Source organism: Silene latifolia, unplaced genomic scaffold (genome assembly GCF_048544455.1).
Source record: "Silene latifolia isolate original U9 population unplaced genomic scaffold, ASM4854445v1 scaffold_180, whole genome shotgun sequence".
NCBI lineage: Eukaryota > Viridiplantae > Streptophyta > Magnoliopsida > Caryophyllales > Caryophyllaceae > Silene > Silene latifolia.
In genome coordinates, this window is record NW_027413151.1 from 271440 (window position 1) to 295312 (window position 23873).

The following is a 23873-nucleotide window of genomic DNA, read 5'->3' on the forward strand; positions in this document are numbered from 1 at the left end:
GATCGTTATTTAACAGTTTCCTTTGTATCACTTTTAATTCAGTAGAGTATCATAATTAATTCTGAATAGTATCACATTTTATAGTTTTGTTTACCTGATTACTGCTCATTAGAATCAGTTTCCCTTTTACAATATCACATTGAGTAATTTACAGTCTCATAGGCTGCAGTACATGACTCGTAACTACTTTTTGTGCATTAGTATCACATGTTATGCTTCAGAATATCACATTGAGTCCTTTACAGTATCATAGGCTGCAGTACATGACTGGTAATTACTCTCTGTGCATTAGTATCACATGTTATGCTTCAGAATATCACATTGAGTCCTTTACAGTATCATAGGCTGCAGTACATGACTTGTAATCAGTTTCTGTGCATTTGTATTAGATGTTATGCTCTAGAATATCACATGTATTCCTTCAAAGTATCATAGGCTGCAATACGGTTGCGTATTTATTTTATATTCATCAGTATCACATTTTATGTTACACAATACCACATGCATTCTTTCAGAATATCATAGTTTTGTTATAATCTAGTTATATTTGTTATATTTGTATCACTGTTATGCTCCAGAATCTCACATGTATTCCTTCACAGTATCATAGGCTGCAATACGGTTGCGTATTTGTTTTATATTCATCAGTATCACAATTTATGTTCCACAATATCACATGCATTCCTTCACAATATAGATTCAGTCGTTCAATCCTTCACAATATCATAGTTTTGTTATAATCTAGTTCTATTTGTTATAATTTGTTTATTCAACTTCTCTTCTTTGTAGAAAATACATTTGTTGTCCCCTGTGGTACTGCTCCTACTCCACAATGCATAGACGTTGATGAGGTGCATGCTGGGAATCGTCTTTCTTTGATGGTGACCCCTGGAGGTTCTGAAGAGTGGGTCAGGAATATTGCAACTGAATTTACACCTACGATAGGACAAATTTTTGCTACGTTAGCCGAGGGTATACAGTTTTATGAGACTTATGCAATAGCATGTGGTTTTGAACCAAGGAAATCTTCAACGAAAAGGTTTCGTAGTAGTGGAGATATTAGGACAAAATTGATTGTGTGTCACCGGGAAGGATTTAGGGATTCTAAGCCGACAATATTCCCCACTACTGGTGAGGAGGAGGAGCCAATGGTCAAGGCCTATAATCCGAAGAAGACTAAGGTTACTAGGATTGGTTGTAAAGCTAGGATTTTCTTTAAATTTGTTATTAAAGAAATTGACCAAGTTCAAGTGCCACTGTTTGTTGTTGATCAGTTTCATGCTGCCCATAACCACCGTCTTTCTCCACTCAAGTATAGAGAATTTCAGAAAAAATGTAGAAACCTTGCTTTGCAACATAAACAAACCATCGTTGATAATTGCAAGGTCAATATTGGCCCAACCTCTACTTTCAGGTCCGTCAAGGAATATGTTGACGGCTATGAAAATATTGGAGCTTCTTTGAGAGACTTTAAGAATTTTTGAAGGGAAATAAAGTGTTTTATAGGTCTTAAGTGTAACACCCCCATACTCCAAGTGCCTTACCAGGACCACTCAGGTATGAAGACATTACCATCTCGGTTACCCGAGGCAATGATATTCAAACAACAATAAAGAAACAATGTTTATTATAAATAATTTAGTGAATAGATACAATCCTCAAAACCAAACCAAAAGTACGATACATGATTTCAAACTGACTGTCTAACTGAAATGTAAATAAACTAAAGGCTACAGTTGGAAGACTCCTATCATCATGTCGTGGCATCCCAGCTATCCCAGTACTCATCTCAATACGCTCAATATCCGCTCACCATCCCGAATGGATCACCGCAGTTTACAAAACAACACCGGGGTCAGTACTAATCACACAATCAACATGTATAACAATAATAAGATAAAAGACTGACTTTAAGCGTCACACACACAACCAACCAATTCCCATCATCTCAATCCCGACGTCCTTTGGACCACCGCCGATGGGGGACCGCGGCCGTACCCACCAAATCCCCGCTCCACATAGTGAGCGATAAACCTGTCCATTAATGTGCACATCCCCTTCCGTGGCGGGTTCCACGAAGGGCGAAACTAGGCGTGAAGTCACTCCCGCAAGTGACCCCACTCAGCCGAGAACGCATCTCGAGAACCATCAACAGCAATCACAACCACAAACACAATACAATCATCATATCAAACAACCAAATACAACACATCACCAATATCCCATTATGGGACTAATACTGAGTAGGAAATCCTACCCGGAAAGCACTGATCGGATCAGACGGTATCAACTTGTTTGTATCAAAAGCCTCTTCTACGAACCCTCCTCCCTCGACGCAAGGAACTCAACGATACGAATAACGACAAGAACTGACCGTTTGAACTCCGGGAATTGCTAAGAATGCGATTAGGAAGATGAACTGGTTGCTTTCTCTCTTAAACAGGGATTTAGGTTTTGTAAAAGTGATTTAAAACAATGACGACGAAACTTAAATACCTTAATCGCATAATTAACAAAACCCGAGAAAACTCCCCGTAAAACCGGACACTCGATCGAGTACCCAAGGTACTCAATCGAGTACCCCATTACTCGATCGAGTACCCCTGACTACTCGATCGAGTACCCAACAGTCGAAACTATTTTATTTCGCAACTTACCCTTACTCGACAGAGTAAGGCCTACTCGATAGAGTACCCCAAGACTTATAAATACGGAGTATTAGGTCTTCCCTCCTTAAAAGGAACTTCGTCCCCGAAGTTCAAACCACTACTAAACAAAGGTACTCCCATATATTCCCGACTCACAACCAAAACAAAATTCAACATAAAACATGATACTAACCCAACTCATCCCGACAACCATACTGACACAACATACTAAGAAAGGTATAAAAACTCTTAAAAACCTTAAAAACTGCTCGCGATCATCTCCTACCCCCCTAAAAGAAACAAGGTTACGTCCCCGTAACCATACATACCTGATCAAAGAGGAAAGGGTAACGCTCTTTCATAGCTTCCTCTGGCTCCCATGTAGCTTCCTCGGTCTCGTGGTTAGACCAAAGGATTTTGAGCAAAACTGTCTCACCACCCCTAGTCTTTCTAACCTTTCGGTCTAGAATCTGTTTAGGCACCTCAAGATATGATAAGGACTCATCTAGCTCTAAGCTCTCTGCCTCTAACACATGTGACGGGTCACTCACATACTTTCGCGGCTGCGATACATGAAACACATTATGCACTCTCTCTAACGCATTTGGTAAAGCCGACGATAAGCAACTTCCCAACTCGCTCTAAGATCTCATAAGGCCCTATAAACTTCTGACTTAGCTTGCCTTTCTTCCCAAATCTCATAACTCCGCGCATAGGAGAAACTTTCAAAAGAACCTTGTCCCCAACTTGAAACTCTATATCCCGGCGATGTAGATCTGCATAACTCTTTTTGCTGTCCCGTTTTGCTCTCATCCTTTCCCGATCATCTTAATCTGTTCCACCATCTCATGCACCATCTCTTGTCCTAAAACCATGCCTCAAGCCAAGACTGTCGTCCCAACAGATTGGACTCCTACATCTCCTCTCATACAAAGCCTCAAACGGTGCCATACCAATCGGTGTGATAGTTTGTTGTTGTAAGAAAACTCTATCAAGTCCAACCCTCGCTCCCGGCTACCACCAAAATCCATCACACAAGCTCGCAACATATCCTCAAGAGTCTTGATTGTTCTCTCGATCGCCCGTCGTCGCGGGATGAAATCTTTGTACTCATCTTCAAAGTTGTTCCCAACGATTCCTGCAACTCTTTCCAAAACCTCGATATAAACCTCGCATCTCTGTCAGACACTATGTCCTTAGGGACTCCGTGTAACTTAAGCACGTTCTTTCGATAGGCCATAGCCAATTGTGCCTTAGTCCATGTATCTTTCATTGGGACAAAGTGAGCTGACTTGGTCAGACGATCCACTATCACCCAAATCATGTTGTTACCTTGTTAACTCTTAGGCAAACCCACAATGAAATCCATGGAAATGGATTCCCACTTCCACTCAGGCACCTCTAAAGACCTGAATCTTACCTTATGGTCGTCTCTGTTCCCCTTTAACTCTCTGGCATGTCAAACAACGGACACAAACTCAATTTGTCTCTTTCTTCATCCTGTGCCACCAAAACGTTTTCTTCAAATCCTTGTATAGCTTGTCTCCACCTGGATGAACTGAATATGGTGTGCAATGCGCCTCTGTCATGATCGTCTTTTTCAACTCCTCATCATTAGGAACACACCACCTACCATCAAACCTCAAACTACCATCGGTATGAATAGAAAAGCGGGACACCTGTCCCTTTTCTACTCCGACTCTCCACTCAACTATCTTAGGATCCAAAGCCTGTTTACCTCGAATATCCTCATAAAACTTAAGTCGATCTTTGTCATATCACCCATGGCATCTCCTTTCTCGCATCATATGTATCCCAAAGCTCGCTACCTCATCCCTCAGCCTCATCAAAGATAGAGCTGTACACAAGGAATGTACACTCTTCCTACTCAAAGCATCAGCAACAACATTGGCCTTCCCTTCATGGTAGATGATTTCCATGTCGTAATCGCCAATCAACTCCATCCACCTCCTCTGTCTCATGTTCAACTCCTTCTGCGTGAAGATGTACTTAAGACTCTTGTGATCAGAAAATACCTTAAAGATTGCTCCATAAAAGTAATGTCTCCAAATCTTGAGAGCAAACACCACGGCACCCAACTCCAGATCATGAGTAGGGTAGTTCTCCTCATAAGGCTTCAACTGCCTAGAAGCATAGGCAATCACTTTACCATTCTGCATTAACACACATCCCAGCCCATTCTTCGAGGCATCTGTATAAACCTCAAAGTTCTCGCTCCCTTCAGGCAATGCTAGGACAGGAGATGTGGTCAAACGCTCCTTTAATGTTTGGAACGCCGTCTCACAACTCTCATCCCAACGAAACCTGTTCTCTTTCCACATCAACGCTGTCATCGGTCTAGCTATCTTGGAGAAATCTTTCACGAACCGTCTGTAGTATCCAGCTAAACCCAAGAAACTCCTAACCTCAGCAACATTCTTTGGTGCTTCCCACTTTGTCACTGCCTCAATCTTCGCCGGATCCACAGCTACCCCATCTTTAGAGGTCACATGCCCCAGAAAAGCAACTTTCTCTAACCAGAACTCACACTTGGACAGCTTGGCATACAACTCATGATCCCTCAAAGTCTGCAACACGATCCTCAAATGCTCCTCATGCTCCTCCTTAGTCTTAGAGTAGACTAAGATATTGTCGATGAATACCACTACAAACTGGTCCAAAAACTGTCTGAAGATTCTGTTCATCAAATCCATAAACACTGCCGGCGCATTAGACAACCCAAACCGCATCACCACATACTCATAATGGCCATACCTCGACGTGAAAGCTTGTAGGGTAATATCCGTATAAGACCCTCTAAATTTAGGACTATAACGTAAATTTAACATGCGAATATCGTCATAAAACATAAATACAATAGAGAAACGACAAAGATAAAGAATCAACCTCGGGTCCTTTGATGCACGGCGTAAAGAACAGAAATCATCAGAGATTCCCTCCTAATTGTTGCACCCAAGACCGTCTGAGAAATGCCCTTGTGCTAGTAGGTGTTCTCTGATTGCCTTGCAATATTGAGAGAACTTATTGTGAGGTTTTCGAGATGTGAGATCTAGGTTTCAGAGAGAAAATGTCTCAAAAACCCTAATTATTTTTCACTAATGATCATTAGGTTAGAAGGGAGGAGAAGCTCTCCCTTTTGTTCTCCTAATCTCGGCCAAACCGAGTCCATGGGGAGGAAATGGGCTTTTCCATTTCCTCTTCATTTTAACTCGTAGTCCGTACCCAAATGACTAAATGTATATGACGCGGTTTATTATAAATCGTCATCGGTTATCGGCTATTAAAACATCAACTAATAACACGGGTTAGTTGAAGTATTAATACATGTCCGACTAAGACGATATTGTATAATTAAATTCAATATACATTAATCAAATATAAAACGCTTATATTTAATTTTACGAATTAACTGGTTAATTCGCCTTAGCCCATAATATTTAATCCGTATTAAATATAATATCTCAACATCACATTTTGACTAATTACTAGTCAAATAACTCGGACTAATTTAACTGGTTAGTCAAATTTGGCATCTACATGACTGTATTTTCATACCGTCACATCTCTCAAACGTATCCTATAGGTGTGACTTTTAGGGACCAGTTGATCACCGCCATCTGTATGACAATAACGTCAAACTTATCTAGCAAGCCAACCGTTATTGATAAACGTGGATCAACTGATAATAATACCAAAAGTATGCCCTTTGATCCTTTTAGAGGTTTATAAGTCCTTGCACTAACTGTTAAGGACACCAACCCCAACAAGCTCCCACTTGTCCGTACAAGTGTATGTGCAATGACGTTATCCGCACTAACTGGAGGACACATGCTCCAACAAACTCCCACTTGTCCGTACAAGTGTATGTGCGATAACCGATTCTCATGTTCATTTAAAATTTCTCCCACTCAATGTAAAACAATTTGCAGATCCGGATCCACAAAGGTCGTATTTTACAATCGATCTGTATCTAGAGTGGTTTCCCCGACTAGAGAGTAACTTAACTGATAAAACGAATCCGTATCCGAGCATGGCCATGCATTTCGATTCTGACTCCTCGAGTGGCCCCGAGAAATATCGAGTACCTGATAAAGGCTGAATATTTCCTTCAACTCGACTCCTTCCGATCTAAGCACAGCATGAAATGACCCAGAAAAAATCTACTTGGCCCCCTGTTACGGATGACCGTGAGAAAGAAACCAAAGTCACCCAAAATCTGCCGTAGTCTCAAGAGACAGTCGATAGTCAAAAGAATCGACTCTTAGGATCACCATGGAGGTCCTATCCACGACCGGGCACGGAATGTTATAAAACATTTAGGACTCCACGTCGATGTCACAATAGTGTCCTACGAAATATCCGTATAAATCGCCTCTGTGATTGGTCAGTCAACCGGTTGACTTATGGCTCGTTGAACCCACCATCAACCAACGTCACAAAATAATTGCCAGAGTTATCAGCTCATGTGGGCAATTAAGGACTGAAAAATATAATGTTCGTTCAGTTCACTTTGTGGTGTTCAAAATTTGTCGTACAAATCCACATGAAAAACAAAATATATATAAAATATCAAAACGATGATGTTGTATAGAGTACAAAAGCGAATGAATCTAATCCATAAAAAGTACTACAACTCAGGAACACGTTTGATTCCCATGGAATTTACGTGCCCTTCATGCTTATCTTGTCGTAATGCTTTAGTGAGAGGATCTGATATGTTATCATCTGTAGCAATCTTTTCTATCACTACTTCCTTTTGCTCCACGTAATCTCTGATTAGATGAGCTTTCCGTTGTACATGTCTAGACTTGCTGCTAGACTTTGGCTCCTTAGCTTGGAAGATGGCACCACTATTGTCGCAATAGATGGTGATCGGGTCATTCGAACTAGGCACTACAGATAGCCCATGTAAGAATTGACGCATCCATATCGCTTCCTTTGTAGCTTCAGACGCGGCATAGTACTCGGACTCGTCGTAGAATCTCTTTGTAATAGTTTGTTTCGAACTCTTCCGGTGATGCAGCGCCATTAAGAGTAAAAACGAATCCGATCGAGATTTCGAGTCATCACGATCCGTTTGGAAGCTAGCATCTGCACAGAACCTTAGGTTGCGCATAGCTTTTGTTCGCCTCCATAAGTCAATGCCCAATCTTTAGTCCTCCGTAGGTACTTAAGAATGTTCTTGACAGCCAGCCAATGTGATTCACCTGGATGCTATTGGAATCGACTTGTCATACTCAATGCATATGCCACGTCCGGACGTGTGCATATCATGGCATACATGATTGATCCTATAGCCGAAGCATAAGGAATCCGTGTCATGCGCTCTTTCTCTTCCGGTGTCTCGGTGCACGAGACTTGCTCGGATGCACCCCTGGAGCCATAGGAAGGAACCCCTTCTTGGAGTTAGTCATCTTTGAATCTCTCTAGGACTTTGTCTATGTAAGACTCCTGACTGAGAGATAACATCCGTCGTGATCTATCTCGATAGATACGGATGCCTAGAATTCTTTGTGCCTCACCCAGATCTTTCATCTGGAAATGGTTCTTCAACCATACTTTCACCGAAGATAAGAGAGGTATGTCATTCCCAATCAGGAGTATGTCGTCAACATACAATATTAGGAAGACAATCTTGCTCCCACTCGACTTGATATATAGACATGGTTCCTCGACCGATCGAGTAAATCCATTTTCTTTTATCACTTGGTCGAAGCGATGATTCCAACTCCTTGATGCTTGCTTAAGTCCATAAATGGAACGCTTAAGTTTGCATACTTTCTTAGGATGTACTGGATCGATGAAACCTTCGGGTTGTACCATGTACAACTCTTCCTCCAAAAGACCGTTTAAGAAGGCGGTTTTCACATCCATTTGCCAAATTTCATAGTCATGAAAAGCGGCAATCGCTAAGATAATCCGAATGGAACGCAGCATGACTACGGGTGCGAAAATTTTATCGTAGTGCAAGCCTGGCACTTGGGTGAAACCTTTAGCAACTAGTCGTGCTTTATAGATATCTTGTTGACCTTCCACAGAATGCTTTATCTTGTAAAGCCATTTGCATTGAAGGGGACGAACCTTAGCAGGTAAGTCAACAAGATCCCACACGTTGTTCTCATACATGGAGTCCATCTCGGATTGCATGGCCTCAAGCCATAGCTTTGAGTCAGAACTAGTCATGGCACCTTTATAGGTTGCGGGTTCACTACTCGTTAAGAGTAGAACGTCATCTATGTCATGTTCCTCGACCATACCAATGTATCATGCGGAGGAATAGATACTCTTCCCGACCTCCTAGGTTCCTCAGGAATATTCACCGCAGCCGGGATTGAAGGAACAGGTTCCTCCAATGGTTGCTCGGTGTTTGGTTCTGGAATCTCCGACAGGTCGAAGGTTCTATCACTCTTTGCATTCTCGAGAAATTCCTTCTCTAAGAATGTCGCACCAGCCGCAACAAAAACACGTTGTTCGGTTGGCGAATAGAAGTAATGACCAAGTGTTCCTTTAGGATAACCTATAAAGTATGTCTTGACCGATCGCGGGCCGAGCTTATCTTCAGGTCTCCACTTGACATAAGCCTCGCAGCCCCAAACCCGTATAAAGGACAAGTTAGGGACCGTTCCCTTCCATAGTTCATATGAAGTCTTGTCAACAGCTTTAGACGGACTTCGGTTAAGTATTAGAGCGGCTGACAAAAGAGCATAACCCCATAATGAATCAGGTAAAACCGTGTGACTCATCATGGATCGAACCATATCAAGTAGTGTTCGATTTCTCCGTTCGGACACACCATTCAATTGAGGTGTTCGGTGGAGTTAACGTAAGGCAATCCCACGATCTTTGAGGTGTTGATCAAACTCGTGAGAAAGATACTCGCCACCACGATCCGAACCCAGTGTTTTAATCTTTCTACCTAATAGGTTCTGTACCCTATTCTGGTATTCTTTGAATTTCTCAAAGGATTCACTTTTGTGCTTCATTAAGTAGACATAGCCATATCTACTTAAATCGTCCGTGAAAGTGATGAAATACCTATAGCCTTCTCGTGCGGTGATTGACATAGGGCCACATACATCCGTGTGTATGAGTCCTAATAGGTCAGCAGCGCGCATTCCAACACCTTTGAAGGAAATACGAGTCATCTTACCGATGAGACATGATTCACACGTGCCAAATGATTGAAAATCAAAGGCCGAGATAGCTCCATTTTTGATGAAATTTTTACGCGTTTCTCATTAATGTGTCCCATACGGCAGTGCCATAGATACGTTTGATCTTTGTCACCAACCTTTACCTTTTTATTCATTACGTGTAATATTTCGGTGGTCTGATCTAAAACATAAATTCCATTCATGGAGACTGCCTTGCCATAAATCATATCGTGTAAAGAGAAAATGCAAGTATTATTCTCTATTACAAATGAAAAACCAAGTTTGTCAAGTGCAGAAACTGAAATAATGTTTTTCGAAAGACTGGGTACATAATAGCAATCATATAATGATAACTCAAATCCGCTAGGAAGCTGGATCACATATGTTCCCCTCGAGACGGCAGCCACTCTTGCTCCATTCCCGACACGCAGGTCCACCTCACCCTTTACGAGGGGTTCGATGTTTCGGAGCCCCTGCACATGATTACACAGATGAGAACCACAACCAGTATCAAGTACCCAAGTTCCGTAACTTGCGTGGTTAATCTCAATCATATGAATAAAAGTAGAAGAAGAAGACATACCAACAGGTTTAACACGACCTGCCTTTAAGTCCTCATGATAAACAGGACATGTGCGTCTCCAATGCCCGAGTCTTGTGGCGGTGATGGCATTCCATGTTTTCATTCTTGCTCTTTTGTCGTGCTGATGAGGTGCTCGACTCACCAGGCCCACTCTTACCCGAACCCGACTTCTTGAACTTCGCCTTACCTCATCGCTAGGTTTGCACGAGCTTTGCCCTTACCCTTTCCCTTGTTTGTCACAACGAGAACATCCTGTTTCATGCTCCCACTGAACTTCATGTCCTTCTCGGTCTGTACGAGGAGGGAGTGCAGTTCATGGGGAGTTTTCTTCAAATCATTCATATAGTAATTCGCTCTAAATTGCGAATAACCATCGTGGAGTGAGTGAAGTATGCGGTCGATTACAATGTTCTCGCTGATCGTACAATCAAAGGTCTCGACTTCTCGACATTCTCAATCATCTTTGAGAATGTGTGGGCTAACTGGTTGGCCCTTTCGGAGTCTCGCATCAAAGAAGCGAGTGGTATGCTCATAGGTCACGATTCTCGGTGCTTTCGAGAATTCCTTGGTGAGCGTGGTGAAAATCTTGTTTGCACCATGGGCTATGAAGCGTTTCTGCAAATTGGATTCCATTGCAAAAATGAGTACGTTTTTAATCGCACCCGCTTCCATACAGAAATCATTAAACTTGGTGATTTCAGCGGCTCTAGCCGTGGGACTGGGTTTGCGGGAGGGGCTCTAATAGATATTTGAGCTTCCGTCGTTGCGCCAGCGACATTCCGTAATGCCGCCTCCCGAGTCTCCGAAGTTTGATCCATCATTCTTGATCGAGTTGACTGATTCATCTGATTCATGAAGATCCGAAGCCAGGACTCACGGTCCAATGTGGCACTTGGCATTGGGTTATCAGTAGAACCAGCCATTTGTTATTAGCAGTTAAAATTCGTGATCTACACTGAAAAAGAAAGAAAAACAAAAACGAAATAAGCAACTCATCGAGGTGATTTAAGTCTATTTAAAATTCATTTTAACATGTCGACTCAATGCACTTGCATAATTGATCTCCCTCAAGAATGATACAAGTGATCCCAAGACTCAATTTCTGTAAATTGATAAGCCAACTGTTTAGCTAATTCTTCCGGAATAACTCTTGGTCGATAGATTTCCGTAAATCCTATCTATAGTCCACCATAGTCACAGGATCGTACGAGTGACCATAGTGTTGAGATAAAATAGGTCAATCGGTTCCAACTTACCCGACGTAGAAGGGGTCATATTATGCATACCGACGAAGAAGGGACTCATTGGAGTTTGACCTATAAAGACCGTTCTCAATTTTTGTTTATACGAGGAAGATCCCATCAACTAAATTATAATTCATATTAAGTGAACGAATAACTAGCGTCTGTGTGAATGAATTAATTTGGATGATGGCTTAAAAATCGTGTGACATGAGAATGTCAATGAAAACTAACTCGTGACCTCTATATGTGTCAGTTTTCATGCAATTATTAGGTGGTTTGGTTTTTAGGCGGAAAATGATGCATACTATCGTTACGGAAAAATAAATAAAAGAAAGCAATACGTAAATAAAAATTCCTAGTGTGGCCTATCCTAGTAAAATAAAACATAAAACAACTTTGGAATCCACCGTTGGACCCGAGAAGCTTGTCTTGATGTTCCATCTTGATCCAAGTAGCGGGAGTGAGCATCCGGTCTCCATCTTTGGTCTTCTCAAAAATTACAATTTAAAATTACAAATATAAACCTATTTACATTCTAATTATTAAAAACTGTAATTAAAAGAAATAAAATGGAGATACGAGATCTCAAAATACAACCAAGACCGTGTTCCATCATTACGGTAACACGTTCTACTAAGGCCACACTAAGTTACAACCGTTTGCAAAATAAAATAAATACGTAATAAAAGGCATTCAAGGCATTCAACAAAACGATAATTAAATGCATCAACTAAAAACAAATTCATTCGTGACATAATTCTGTGATTATGTTAAATTTATCCAAACCACCTTTTATTGATTAAAATTCATGTGATAAAACTGCTTCTATCAATTTAATTTTAATCTAATACAGTCCGTTACTTTAAATACACGTTAAAATAACTTAATGGTACGTGTGTGAACCGTTTCACAATCATAGCGAGTGTACAATATCCGTATAAAGTACATATTAAGGCCAAAAGAAAATTTAAAGCAAAAAGAATAAATTTTCAAAGCTGCCAAAACAAAATCCCTCGATCCAAGGACATAAGTGCTCGATCGAGGAACAAGAGGGCTCGATCGAATGAGGCTGCCATTCGATCGAGGGGTTTGCCAATCAGGAAGTGCTCGATCGACTAAACTAGTGGTCGATCGAGTACTTATATCAGCAAATCTGCTCGATCGAGTACGAAGACAACTCGATCGAGCAGAGGGGTTTAGAAAGGGGTCGATCGAGTACAGCAGGGACTCGATCGAACAAAAAACAAGACAGAAAAAGCTCTCGATCGAGCAAAAACATGTTCGATCGAGGACAAAAATTTCTGGAAAATACAAAACCCTCGTGAAAACAGTTTTGACGAAACAAAACAATTGCAAAATTGATCAAAACCACATCAAAACAATTTAACAATTTGATAAAACGTGACATATTATTATAATCTCCGTATAAAATAACAATATGTAAAAGAACAAAACGGAAAAAGCGAATCAACCGTGTAAAACATGTCACGGTTTCAACAAAAACGCAACATCCGTGTATACAAGGCACGGATTTCGAGACAAAAGCTACCGTTTCAAAAATCGTTTTATGAAAAATCACAAAGAAAATTTACGTGGCCTCGCTCTGATACCACTTGTGAGGTAATATCCGTATAAGACCCTCTAAATTTAGGACTATAACGTAAATTTAACATGCGAATATCGTCATAAAACATAAATACAATAGAGAAACGACAAAGATAAAGAATCAACCTCGGGTCCTTTGATGCACGGCGTAAAGAACATAAATCATCAGAGATTCCCTCCTAATTGTTGCACCCAAGACCGTCTGAGAAATGCCCTTGTGCTAGTAGGTGTTCTCTGATTGCCTTGCAATATTGAGAGAACTTGTTGTGAGGTTTTCGAGATGTGAGATCTAGGTTTCAGAGAGAAAATGTCTCCAAAACCCTAATTATTTTTCACTAATGATCATTAGGTTAGAAGGGAGGAGAAGCTCTCCCTTTTGTTCTCCTAATCTCGGCCAAACCGAGTCCATGGGGAGGAAATGGGCTTTTCCATTTCCTCTTCATTTTAACTCGTAGTCCGTACCCAAATGACTAAATGTATATGACGCGGTTTATTATAAATCGTCATCGGTTATCGGCTATTAAAACATCAACTAATAACACGGGTTAGTTGAAGTATTAATACATGTCCGACTAAGACGATATTGTATAATTAAATTCAATATACATTAATCAAATATAAAACGCTTATATTTAATTTTACGAATTAACTGGTTAATTCGCCTTAGCCCATAATATTTAATCCGTATTAAATATAATATCTCAACATCACATTTTGACTAATTACTAGTCAAATAACTCGGACTAACTGGTTAGTCAAAATTTGGCATCTACATGACTGTATTTTCATACCGTCACATCTCTCAAACGTATCCTATAGGTGTGACTTTTAGGGACCAGTTGATCACCGCCATCTGTATGACAATAACGTCAAACTTATCTAGCAAGCCAACCGTTATTGATAAACGTGGATCAACTGATAATAATACCAAAAGTATGCCCTTTGATCCTTTTAGAGGTTTATAAGTCCTTGCACTAACTGTTAAGGACACCAACCCCAACAAAGCTGTCTTTGGTATGTCCACCTCTCTAATCTTCACCTGATGGTACCCCGACCTCAAATCAATCTTAGAAAAGACTGTTGCACCACTCAACTGATCAAACAGGTCATCTATCCTTGGCAAAGGGTACTTGTTCTTTATCGTCACACGGTTCGGCTCCTGTAATCTATGCACAGCCTCAAGCTCCCATCTTTCTTCTTCACGAAAAGAACGGGTGCTCCCCAAGGCGATACACTTGGTCTAATGTATCCCTTCTCTATCAAATCATCCAACTGCTTCCTAAGCTCCTCCATCTCCTTAGGACCCATACGGTACGGTGCCTTAGAGATTGGCCCCGTCCCCGGCTTCAACTCAACGGTGAAATCTATCTCCCTCTTCGGTGGCAACCCCGGAATCTCCTCCGGAAAAACATCTGCAAACTCTCCCACCACTGGTATCTCATCAATTGTCGGAATCTCTATCCGGTCATCTCTCACATGGCACAGGATCAAAGGACATCCCTTCCTCAGATAAGACTTCAAGGTAACAATTTGCAATCAACTTAACTTTGGGTTTGACTAGAAACCCACGATAAGACACACTAACACCCTTTGGACCTCTTAAGGACACTTTCTTTTGATGACAGTCTATCTTAGCTTTATACTTTCCTAACCAATCCATCCCAACTATCATCTCAAAACCGTTAAAGGAAACTCTAGCAAGTCTACAGGGAAATCAACTTGCCCAACTATCAAAGATACATCTCTAAACAATCTCCCACACGATACGGACTCACCCGAAGGTATGAAAACTTGCTCACTAACAGATTCATATACTCTCAAACCCAACTGTTTAACATGACTCGAAGACACAAACGACTGAGAAGCCCCCGAATCGAACAAAACAAAGGTAGGAATACCATTAACAAGGAATGTACCGGTGATAACGTGCGCATCTTCCTCGTTTGCCTTCTTCTCCATCATGAATAACTTGCCACTTTGGTCTTTCGTCCACCTCCTGGATAATCTTGGTGATGCGGTCGGCTAAGCACCCGACCTTTGATTGTTGTTGTTGTTCGTCGGTGTTTTTCGATAAGAATTACCGCCGTTGCGGTTGCCTCCACTCTGGTAACTCGACTTCTCCGGTTTGGCCATGATCCGCCCGGTCATGTTGCTCGCGAAGCTCGTGCGGAGTCTCGAAAGATCCGGTGCACTCGTGCACTCATGTCTCTTGTGGCCTACACCACCACAACCATAGCAGTTCACTCCCCAACTATTACTCACACTTCCAGCCACGCCCAAAGGAAGCCCCAAAGACTAAACCCGGACCCAGAAGAAAATCCTTTAGATCGATTGTGGTTGCCTTTCTCGTGATTCGATTGGCCACCACCCTCGCTCTCGGACTTCCTCTTCTCACCACCCGACCTCCGAGCCATCTCCACCAACCTCTCCGCTCTCCCGCCCCTCTCATAAGCTTCCTTAACATCGGTAAGGATCCCCACGGGTAACTTATCCATAATCTTGGTGGTCAACCCCCTCTTAAACCTCAATGCCAAATTCTCCTCACTCAAACCCATGTCCTCAAAGATACCTAGACTTCTCATTGAACAGCCTGTAGTACTCAGCCACGGACATCTCGGCGATCATCTTAAAACCATCAAACTCTTCTCTCAACTTACTTCTCACATGTTAAGTACAAACTCCTTTCTCTCACCCTACGAAACTCCTCCCAAGGTATAACGGGTAAGCCTTGGTTGGTATATATTTCCTTAGCACTCACCTTCACCGAATCCCACCACTTGCCCTACCGCCTCCCTCGGATAGAACGCAGCCTGTTCCACTCTCATCTCATCAGGACAATGAACCAAGTCTAAGATGTTCTCCATCTCTCTCAGCCAACTATCAAGCAGATTAGGCTCCCCAACTCCCTTGTACTCTTTCGGGTTAAACCTCGCAATATAGAGGCTGATTTTAGAATAATCAACCTCCTTCTCCTTATTCTTATCCTTGTCCTCATTCACTCTCTTCAGGGTCTCAGTAAGAGCATCCTGGTGCTCTAACATCTTAACGATGTCATCCATGGTCATGAGCTCAGCTCTCGCATACAAAGCAGTCTTCTTGGGCGGCATCTTGAAGCTATATAAGAAAGGGTAAACATAAACACACATACTAAACCTCAAAACACGAAAACACGCTGCCCGGAACCCACTCGATCGAGTTCCCAAACACACTCGATCGAGTAACGGGCTACTCGATCGAGTGCCCCACGTACTCGATCGAGTACCCAAACTTCAGACCCCAAACAGACCTTCTGATTTCTTACCTACTCGATCAAGTATCTAGGCTACTCGATCGAGTGACCCCCTACTCGATCGAGTACCCCTAGTTACTCGATCGAGTGCCCCAAAACTCGATTCTGGACTCAAAATCGCCAAAAACCCACCCGATCGAGTCAGTCTCACTCGATCGAGTAACACTAATTCATAGAAGCTACCCGCATGTTACGTCATATGCTAACATGCTAAACTTTATAAACCACATTATATCATAATAAGCATGCTACGCATCTTTCTACTATCTACGAAACCATTTCATCATGTTATTATATGCCACATTGTAAATCATCCAACATGTTATCATCTCATCAACAAGTTTCCTCATATCACCATTTTCTTTCACATGCTCAACTTTCTACTTCAACATCCAACAATTAACACATTCCATCATATTCGTAAACAAGTTAACCAAACACACGTACGACTCGACAAACACTTCCCCCATGTGACCGGTTCAAAGTTGTAGGGCGACCCCTGCGACTTTAGGACGTCTCCCAAGCCTTTGCACTAGCTCCCACAACTTTTACCCCGGGTTCATTTTAATTGACTCCCTATGTTCATTAAGTTCATTGGTTACAGGTTTCAGGATCGTCGCTTTGATACCATTTGTAACACCCCCATACTCCAAGTGCCTTACCAGGACCACTCAGGTATGAAGACATTACCATCTCGGTTACCCGAGGCAATGATATTCAAACAACAATAAAGAAACAATGTTTATTATAAATAATTTAGTGAATAGATACAATCCTCAAAACCAAACCAAAAGTACGATACATTATTTCAAAATGACTGTCTAACTGAAATGTAAATAAACTAAAGGCTACAGCGGAAGACTCCTATCATCATGTCGTGGCATCCCAGCTATCCCAGTACTCATCTCAATACCTGCTCAATATCTGCTCACCATCCCCGAATGGATCACCGCAGTTTACAAAACAACACCGGTCGAGACTAATCACACAATCAACATGTATAACAATAATAAGATAAACAGACAGCCTTAATCACACACACACAACCAACCAATTCCCATCATCTCAATCCCGATCGTCCACTTTGGACCAGACCACTGCCGCGATGGGGGACCGCTGCCGTACCCACCAAATCCCCGCTCCACATAGTGAGCGATAACCCTGTCCATTAATGTGCACATCCCCTTCCGTGGCGGGTTCCACGAAGGGCGAAACTAGGGCGTGAAGTCACTCCCGCAAGTGACCCCACTCAGCCGAGAACGCATCTCGAGAACCATCAACAGCAATCACAACCACAAACACAGTACAATCATTATATCAAACAACCAAATACAACACATCACCAATATCCCATTATGGGACTAATACTAAGTAGGAAATCCTACCTGGAAAGCACAACAGTCAGACGGTATCAACAGCTGTATCAAAAAGCCTCTTCTACGAACCCTCCTCCCTCGACGCAAGGAACTCAACGATACGAATAACGACAAGAACTGACCGTCTGAACTCCAGGAATTGCTAAGAATGCGATTAGGAAGATGAACTGGTTGCTTTCTCTCTTAAACAGGGACTTAGGTTTTGTAAAAGTGATTTAAAACAATGACGACGAAACTTAAATACCTTAATCGCATAATTAACAAAACCCGAGAAAACTCCCCGTAAAACCGGACACTCGATCGACATGATCTTTGCTCCCTTTACTGGTGTTGATCATCACAAGAAGTCCGTCACTTTTGGCGCTTCGCTTATGTCTAGGGAGAATGACCAGAATTTTAAATGGATTTTCACAAAATTCTTAGATTGTATGGGTGGGAAGGAACCCCATTGCTTTTTTACCGATCAATGTCCTGCTATGAAAATTGCAGTCCCTGCTACTTTTACGACTGCTGCCCACCGCTATTACATGTGGCATATTATGAAGAAATTACCTGAAAAGGTAGGCACGACAGTGACTAAAGAGACTGACTTCGTCACTCGTCTGAATTCTGTTGTTTGGGATTCAGACTTAGAGCCTGCTGACTTCGAAGAGAGGTGGTGTTCGTTGATCAGTGAGTTTCAATTGGAAGATAATGCATGGTTGCAATATCTGTTTTCCAAGCGGCAACGTTGGATTCCGGCGTATTATCGTGATATTCCTCTTGATTGTCTTTTAAGAACAACGCAATGCTCTGAGAGCGAAAACAACTTCTTTAAGCGGTTTGAGAATCCTCATGGCACATTTTTTGAGTTTTGGATGCGCTTTCAAAGTGCTATGGATCAGCAACGGTACACCCAAAGGTCTCTTGACAGAGATAGTGATCACTCCCTACCTCAAACCAAAACCCTTCTTAGCCTTGAGGTTCATGCATCGACTGTTTATACGCACGCTCTCTTTTATGAATTCCAACAGTAGTGCGTTGATTCTCTAAACTCATGTAGTGCTGGTGATTCTTCAAGGGAGGGCAGTACAAGGTTCCTAGAAGTTGAAGATTCTATCTTCAATAAGACTTACACTGTCGCATTTAATCCTTCAACGTTTGATTCAACATGTTCATGCAAGCTGTTTGAGAGGAAGGGATACATATGTAAACACATCATCTGGATTTTATCAGGTAAAGGGATCAAAAAGATACCTGATAAGTATCTTCTCAGTAGGTGGACAAAGAACACTAAAAAACGCCCTTGTATGATGTTCACGGTCAATTGTTGGATGATTTTACTTCGTCTGATGTCACTAAGCTTCAGATTTCAACTGTCTGGTCTGAATTCTACTCAACATTAACACTGCTCAAATCTCTGCCTGAAAATCACATAAATGAACTGAGTTCATTACTGAAGACATTTAGACAAAATTTCAAGTCTGGTGCTGAAAAATTGACTAAACACCAAGAGTTGGAGATGCTCCTTGGGGTTAAGTCTTCATCTGAGGTTCGTATACTACCTCCTGTTCAATCAAAAAACAAGGGTACTGGCAAGAGGTTGATGTCCAAGAAAGATCAGTCTGTTGCAAAGGCACAAAAGCCAAAAAGATTTTGCAATAATTGTAAACAAATGGCACATCATGATAGGCAGAATTGCCCTAATCCAGCTATTGATACATCACAACACTCGTTTGATCATGAATCCGATGTAAGTTATTTGTCTTACAACTTTTATTATTTCACTTTTACGTGTGCTATACCGATTCTTTGAAGTGTGACCACGATAAACAATATCACAGTCCATGCTAAAAAATATCACATTCCATGGTAAATAATATCGATTACCTTGTTACCACTATCAGAATATATACTTGATTGTAGACAATATCATCCCAATATTAAAAAATATCACTTATTTAAAAGGTGTCTACTTTGAAACAATATCACAATCATTTAAAAACAATATCACTTGTCACTAGCAACATTTATCAATTTTAAATCCCTATCTATTTTCAGAATCAACCAAACAATATTAACACGTGTATTCAAAAATATCACACTATGTACCCCAACAATATCAAACAAAAAAAAGGATTTTTATATCCCTAGCCACTGTTGTTGTTCCTGAGGATTAATATCACAACAATAAAAACATAATATCATACAACCCTTGAAACAATATCACAGTTTTTCCAGAAGTTGATCAAAAAGAAGTTATACTTTGTCAAACTTATTACGACGTTATGTCACTTTGTTTTTGTCTGTTTGTTTTGCAGATTTTTTCACTTGTTGATAGTGATTAAGGGCTTCTGCAAGCTGAGGAAGTTTATTTTATATCATCAACTTTTCACAATCGACTTTTTATTGTTTACACTATTCAATTTCTTTCTTGTATGTCATTCCAAATGGCATCATTTTTGTATTCTCTCCAATTTTTCCCTTGTATGTCATTCCAAATGGCATCAATTTTGTATTCTCTCCATTTTGGGTATCAATGTCATAAAAACCGCATAATTACTAATGTTGTTTTATTGCCATTATTAAATACTATCCCACCTCATTCGAAGGTATATCACACTTGATTCAAAAAAATATCATCATAATAGTTAAACAATATCACAACATTACACTTACTTGTATATGTACTTTACTATATTGTATTATACTGTAAAATACTACTAAGGAATATCACATTTCAAGTGAAACAATATCATTAGTATTCATAAATATTACCACTACAATTGGATGTTTTTAGGAAACAATATTACAAAAATATGATTAAAATATCACAGTACATACTAGACAATATCAACTAGTGAGTGCAATAATATCACAGTTTTCATTTGAATAATATCACAACTTATCCAACTAAAAAGGAATTTTAAATCCCTACCCCCTGATTTATTTTAGAGAATAAATACAACAATATCAACATGTTTACGGAACAATATCACTTTGTGTACCAAAACAATATCAAAGAAAAAAGATTTAAACAACCTAGTCTGCTGTTATTATTTATGAGAACTAATATCACAACAACTTAAGCAAAGTATCAAACAATTCCTGTAACAATATCACAGTTTACTAAGAGTTGATAAAAAAAAAGTTATATTCCTACCACTGTCCCTAAAACAATATCACACAACTCCTGAAACAATATCACATGTCTGTCCTACTAGCATTACAATGTGTAACAATATCAACCATTGTACTTAATAATATCACAATGTGTACAAAAAACGTTATCCAACTAAAAAGGAATTTTAAATCCCTATCCGTTGATTTATTTTAGAGAATAAAAGCAACAATATCACTATGTTCACGGAACAATGTCACACTGGGTACCAAAACAATATCAAAGAAAAAAGTTTTAACAACCTTGTCTGCTGTTATTATTACTGAGAACTAATATCACAACAACTTAAGCAAAGTATCACCCAACTCCTGAAACAATATCACAGTTTACTAAGAGTTGATAAAAAAAAGTTATATTTCCTACCATTGTACCTAAAACAATATCACATCTCTGTCCTACCAGCATTACATTGCTAGTCCTACTTTTGTCCTCTTCCTCTACCTCTCCCTCTACCTCTATTATTAGGATTTGCAGTCTTTTTCAGTCTTTTGTACTGGATTGTGGGTGTTTCTGCATCATCTTCACCATCTTGTTTGGATACAGGTAGTCTGTAAAACCAGAAATGGCATGTTATGGTTCTATGTGAAATTTTTACCTTTGTGTCTGTTGTAATTAAAAGCAGAAACGTAATGCTATGATTCTATATTAGAAATGTAAAAGTCGGGTTTTTGGTTTTTACCTTCTGATTGGAGATTTGCGAAGAATGGGTATTTCTGTGTTAATTGTTGACATTCTATTAGCATCCTCCTTGGCTTTTGTTTGAACATTGGGCTTCTCTTTTGGCGGACCTTCTGCCTTTGTTATTTCCTGTTCCACAGTATTGTCCTTCTCAACAACATTATCCTTGGCTTTTATCTTATTGCCCTTGTCTTTTGCATCTTCGTTATTCTTCCTCTTTTCCTTCAATCTATTTAAAAGCTCTCCCTTTCCCGCTGTAAATTCTTTAACTTTCCCAATCAGCGCTGTCCTCATGTAATTTATGTCAGCTAAAAGTAATGCCCCTGCTATTTCTACCCAGTAGTAGCGCCTATGCACTTTCGACTGCAACTCAGCTTCAAACAACTTCCCCTCATACCGAATCATGTGCATCATTAAGAAGTTTCCCGATTCAGTATTGTTTGCTTCTTTCTTTTGCCAATTGAAACTCGTGTTGACAACATCAAAATCTATTACGTTATGCGCTCTATCAACATTTTTCCCTGCTAGGAAATCACTCATGTGGTAGGCCTACAATAATTAGTTATACTATTAGTCATTATTTTGTCAAACAATCATATTCATTTACTGTATACACTCAACCTATCCTAGCCACAATATCAGACAATCAAATGACATGTCACTAGCAAGAATATCAATAAACCATACCACCGAATCTGCAGCCTTGTATATTTCAGTCTGCTCCCAGTTGTCGTACTCTGTATTGTCTAACACTTCAATCGTCTCGGTTTTGAAATTTACACAAACACAGAAGTAGTGTTCTTGCAACACTATCGGAATAAAAACCAAATCTGCTTCCATGTTACATGGAACTGTGTTACTTCTTATGAATTTGTCCCATTCTTCGAATATATTTTCCCTGTTCGATTCTTTGCCTTCAGTAACTTCTACTCTTGATTCCTGTAGTGTATATATATGTATATATATAAGTTAACAAATCCTTTACATTTAAGAGTTACTACATTTTAATCAAAACGTGAATATGTATAAACAATATCACTTTTACGTGTGCTATATCACAGTTCCTGAAGTGTGACCCTGATAAACAATATCACAGTGCATGCTAAAAAAATATCACAGTCCATGGTAAATAATATCAGTACGGATGTGAACCAATATCAGAACATTATACTTGATTGTAGGCAATATCATCCCAATACTAAAAAATATCACTTATTTAAAAGGTGTCTACTTTGAAACAATATCACAATCATTTAAAAATAATATCACTTGTCGCTGGCAACATTTATCAATTTTAAATCCCTATCTAATTTCAGAATTAATTAAACAATATCAATTTGTGTATGCAATAATATCACACTATGTACCCCAACAATATCACATTTGAAATAAGTGATATTTTTAATCAAAGCGTGAATATGTATAAATCAAAACAGAATGTCAGCTTACCGTGTGTCGAATTCCAAAAAACAATAAACTTGTTTCACAGGGTTCTGTGTGCTCAATGTGATTCAGAATTAGTGACCAACATTCAATCACATTGTTGTTGACATGTACACTTGGAAGCAACGACAATATATCCTGTCTTGCATGGTATTGATCATCACTGAACTTGGCAACAACCTCACTGCTTAAAACATTAACACCAATGTTCAAAAATTGTCACATTATCTGTGACAGTGATAACCAATATCAAAATTAAACAATATCACATATTTAAAAGGTGATCCTGATAAACAATATCACAGTCCATGCTAAAAAATATCACAGTCCACGCTAAATAATATCAGTGCCCTTCTGAACCACTATCAGAACATCATACTTGATTGTAGACAATATCATCCCAATACTAAAAAATATCACTTATTTAAATGGTGTCTAATTTGAAACAATATCACAATCATTTAAAAAAAATATCACATGTCACTGACAACATTTATAAATTTAAAAGCCCTACTTATTTTTCAGAATCAATTTAACAATATCATACTGTGTATGTAACAATATCACACTATGTACCACAACAATATCAAAATTAAGTGAACAAAAATCAGAACAATATCCTTCTTTATGTGACACTTGATTATATACAATATCATGCTTTTATACCAGTTT

General features: G+C 39.9%; 2 protein-coding genes across 2 annotated transcripts; both read left to right on the forward strand.

Annotated features, from left to right (window-relative positions):
• Positions 1-263: 263 nt before the first annotated feature.
• Positions 264-1484, forward strand: LOC141638114 (protein FAR1-RELATED SEQUENCE 5-like). Its single transcript, XM_074447541.1, has 2 exons — positions 264-270; positions 790-1484. Exons 1-2 carry the CDS (start codon positions 264-266, stop codon positions 1482-1484), a joined length of 702 nt encoding a protein of 233 aa, XP_074303642.1.
• A 16741-nt stretch (positions 1485-18225) lies between these two features.
• Positions 18226-20247, forward strand: LOC141638115 (protein FAR1-RELATED SEQUENCE 5-like). Its single transcript, XM_074447542.1, has 3 exons — positions 18226-18882; positions 19269-19652; positions 20221-20247. The coding sequence occupies exons 1-3, from the start codon at positions 18226-18228 to the stop codon at positions 20245-20247; spliced, it is 1068 nt and encodes a 355-aa protein (XP_074303643.1).
• The last annotated feature ends 3626 nt before the right edge of the window (positions 20248-23873 follow it).

Bases quoted from the DNA above. Each gene is read 5' to 3' on its own strand.
- LOC141638115 (XM_074447542.1), top strand. From the start codon at position 18,226: ATGATCTTTGCTCCCTTTACTGGTGTTGATCATCACAAGAAGTCCGTC. The intron at 18,883-19,268 runs GTTCATGCATCG...ACTAAGCTTCAG, and splicing joins AAACCCTTCTTAGCCTTGAG to ATTTCAACTGTCTGGTCTGA. The intron at 19,653-20,220 runs GTAAGTTATTTG...TTTGTTTTGCAG, and splicing joins CGTTTGATCATGAATCCGAT to ATTTTTTCACTTGTTGATAG.